Source organism: Centroberyx affinis, unplaced genomic scaffold (genome assembly GCF_046629955.1).
Source record: "Centroberyx affinis isolate AG114_WGS23_722 - 3 ecotype Tasmania unplaced genomic scaffold, CSIRO-AGI_Caff_v1 ptg001684l_1, whole genome shotgun sequence".
NCBI classification, from domain to species: Eukaryota; Metazoa; Chordata; class Actinopteri; order Beryciformes; family Berycidae; genus Centroberyx; species Centroberyx affinis.
In genome coordinates this window covers 288-3,898 of record NW_027280103.1, presented here as the reverse complement: position 1 = coordinate 3,898, position 3,611 = coordinate 288, and the positions used below count along the sequence as shown (strand labels likewise).

The 3,611-nt window shown below is 43.2% G+C and overlaps 1 protein-coding gene across 1 annotated transcript; it reads left to right on the top strand.

Moving 5' to 3' along the window:
- LOC139651565 (nuclear distribution protein nudE homolog 1-like) lies at window positions 1-2,055 on the top strand (the record flags this gene model as incomplete). Its single annotated transcript, XM_071528528.1, has 3 exons — window positions 1-177; window positions 997-1,128; window positions 1,902-2,055. Coding segments are annotated over exons 2-3 (240 nt in total), but the record flags the coding sequence as incomplete, so codon positions are not given.
- Window positions 2,056-3,611: the final 1,556 nt, after the last annotated feature.

The window sequence follows — 3,611 nt, the reverse complement described above, 5'->3', positions numbered from 1 at the left end:
CGTTTTCAACTTCGGACAACTCATCTAATATTTTTGTTTCATCGCAATGGCTTTCATTTTAACCGGCAAACCTTCACTGCAACACTGATCATTCGCTTCAGTACATCAAGAGGATTCAGGGGAAATTATAAACTCCTCAACGCTGAATCGGAGGCAGCTAATGTGAAACGTTATATGGTATGTGCGTTAGCATCTCAGCTGGGATTTAAATGGTCAATGCTAGGCTAGCTAATGCTAACAAGTTTAGATTTACTAAGGGTATTCTTTTCACTTTCTCGTCTCGTTTTCTCAACTCTACGTAGTTAACCAAAGTAGAACATATTAATCTTCTAGCTTCGACAATGTTTATACTAGTAGGTAAACAACGTTAGCAACCCATTTGAGGAGAAATCTATAATCTTTCAGGTAGTTGACTTCCCCTTTTTATTTTAGCTTGCAGTAGCCAAACGCAGTATAAAAATCTGTCAATTTAACACTGGCTTGCTTATCAGCAGATGTACACGCCTCATAGAACATGACTAAAGACATTTTACGAATAGATAAGATCCATTCTTCAATTCGGCACAGCATCCAATACACCTAGAAACACTTATTTCAATAAAATGTCAATTTATAGAATTGGTTCGCCTGTTTTTCCCAGTCATCTTCCACAAAAATTACACCGTGGGGGCGGTAGCGAGCAGTGTGAACTAATTCTAAAAGTTGAGATTTTATTGAAATACAGTTCTACTTGGTGGATAACACGTATGCCGAATTTACCAGAAAACAATAATAATGTGTCAGAGGTTTTAAGTAATGTTCTACGAGGTGTGTGCATTTGCCGATAAGCAATGCAGCGATGAATTGGAAGATTTTTGAACAGAGTTTGGCATGCGTACTTTCTTCATTACAGAACGGGATGTATCGGGACTACACTGATGACTATCCTGTGTTCAGTTAAATCAAATAGCCCCATTTGCCAACTCTTGTCTGAATTATTTGTTTTAACTGAACTAGACTAGTCTTGGTGTGTAGAAGAATCTGCTTTCCGCTGTGGCTGGCGATGGGGGATCCGGAGCCTCCTCAGTTCGCCTCCCTGGAAGAGGAGCTGGAGTACTGGAAGGAGCAGGCTGACAAGCACCGGCAGAGGTGGGTCTCCTGGCTTTTCTTAACTTTTAACAGCCGAGAATCCATTCTTACTGTTGTTCCCTACAGCATGCACCTGTTAGCCAAAGTTTGTAGATTTAAAAAGTACTGGATTGAACTACCTGTTCACCCACACTTACTCCTTGAGGACCGAATTTGGTATATTGATTCTATACAATTTCCTGGATGCTCAGTCCAACTTTAATCAATAAACTGGGCTTGGCCAAAGTGTACAACTCTACTATGTCCATGAATGTTTTATTCACAGCCCTGCATGAGTTTCAGAATAAATAATTGATACATTTTCACTTAATTTCACAGTTTTTACAGCTTAGTTTGTTGAAACAGAATTCTGCTGACACGTTAAACAAATGTGATTTCTTTCTGTTTTCCTATTAAACATATTTCTGTGATGTTAGACTCGTGTTTAACCCATACTGCCCTAGTGCTTCCTGTGGTTGAATGGCAACATGGTCGGATTACGTTCTCCCTCCAAACTAAGCGCTCTAGGGCTGGTTTGGAAATGTCCTGTGAAACCTCTCTCTCAACCGGGTCTGGGTCCTAGTGTTTTGGTTCGAACCCGAGTGTGATTGCTGTGTTCTCATATAACCAAACAAACCAAACGAAGGGGGGAAACTGAATCAGTGTTTGAAATAACTGCTCCAAATCAACAGGGTGTGAAAATGCCCAAAGGCAACTGCTGACCTCTACTCTGTGTGTGTGTGTGTGTGTGTGTCTGTGTGTGTGTGTGTGTGTGTGTGTGTGTGTGTGCGCAGTGCGGCGGAGGCCCAGGAGGAGCTGCAGGAGTTCCAGCAGATGAGTCGGGACTACGAGGTTGAGCTGGAGACGGAGCTGAAGCAGTGTGAGGCGCGAAACCGGGAGCTGCTCGCCAGCAACAACCGCCTTCGCATGGAGCTGGAAAATTACAAGGTACAGAAGACTCTCTGCAGGCTCTGGGGTCCCGGTGACACACACATTCACAACCTGAGACCGGGTGTTCAGAAAGACGCAGGCTGTGCTCAGAATGTTCTACTTTTTTGCAGAAGAGCGCTGCCTCAACCACATTGTGCTGATTGTTGATAAAGCAGGTCACACATAATGACTAGTTTCAGTTGCTGCCACTATCAGAATTACTTGGTACTTACTTAACAGTCAGTAGTGGTGGGCAATATAGCCAAAATTTCCAATATTTTTAGACGGTTTTGGACTCTAATGGTATATATCACAATATAGTCATTTTTCTCGTAACTCAATTTGAAAGATGGTTTATGAATGAAAGAACCTTCTGAAAATGCTTATTTTTGGCTGAAAGTATAAACAGTGCAGTTAATTTCATATTTGGCAAATAAATATGAAATACCTGGAAAACCCTGAGATAAAAGAATAAGAGACGTATCAAAAGTGTGGATTATTCAGTAGAAAACAACGCAGTCCTGCCCCCATGCACAAGGATACTGTAGATGTGCACAATCTAGCACTATGCAGTCCTGCTCCTAATCCCGCCTGAAGGCTTGGAGAAGCTGCTATAATATTGGGCCTGGCCGTATGTTTCTCTCCATGTGGTTTTGCAGCCTTGGCCCCGGCATAAAAGCCATATCAGGGCTGTTAACGCATGTAAATGTCTTCGCAACCTGAGCAAGGATCGTTTTAATTGCGTCCAGCTAAATGACAAAATGACCTTCTAATGTGGATTTGACTGGGGATTTCCATATTCATCAGCTGATAGCAAGACAAGTTGAGTGTTATGGCTCCCATTTGCCTGTGGTGAACGGCAGCAGAGGGCTTCAAGTAGACAGTAGACAGACACACACTCACACACTCACACACTCACAGAGGGTTGATTCAGTGCAGAGAAAGGCAGCTGATGACTGTTGCTGGGCCTGTGTCTGGAGGGGATGGCAGTGCTTAGCATAAGACCCATTCCAATCATGTCACAGTTGACTCTCCCCTTTTTTCTCCACTTTATTAGTTGATCCATCCACTCGGATCAAACTGTTACTTAGTACTTTGGAGCTAACAGCACCTCAGTGTGTCCCTGGCAAAAAAAAATAAATCCAGGAAAGTTGTGTAAATTGACAGATTTTATGTGTTCAGTCTTTAGTTTTTGTGTCAGATCTGAGGTCTAATTCAAGGGTGCGGTCAATTTTGAGAATTTTGAGCCTTCAGAAGCCCAGGCCCGATTGAAATTCCAGTTCACTTGCATGCACAGTGGAAAGGTTATTCTCACTCTGCAAGTGACAGTGACAAAAAGCTTTTGAAGGAAGCTGTCAGGGCAGTAAAGGGCTTCAGTTCAGACGGCGGTCGGATCGGAGGAATGTGGAGCCTTCGTGGCGTTTGGCCAAAGCACGCCTAAACTTGACTCTGTGTCATTTTGTGATGACTGAGATGTTTCAGTCGCCGTTCCAGACACTTCCTGTTAACACGCTGCCAAACCCCGCCTCCCACAGGAAGCGGCAGAGCTCAGATTTTGTGCCTCCAGGGAATAT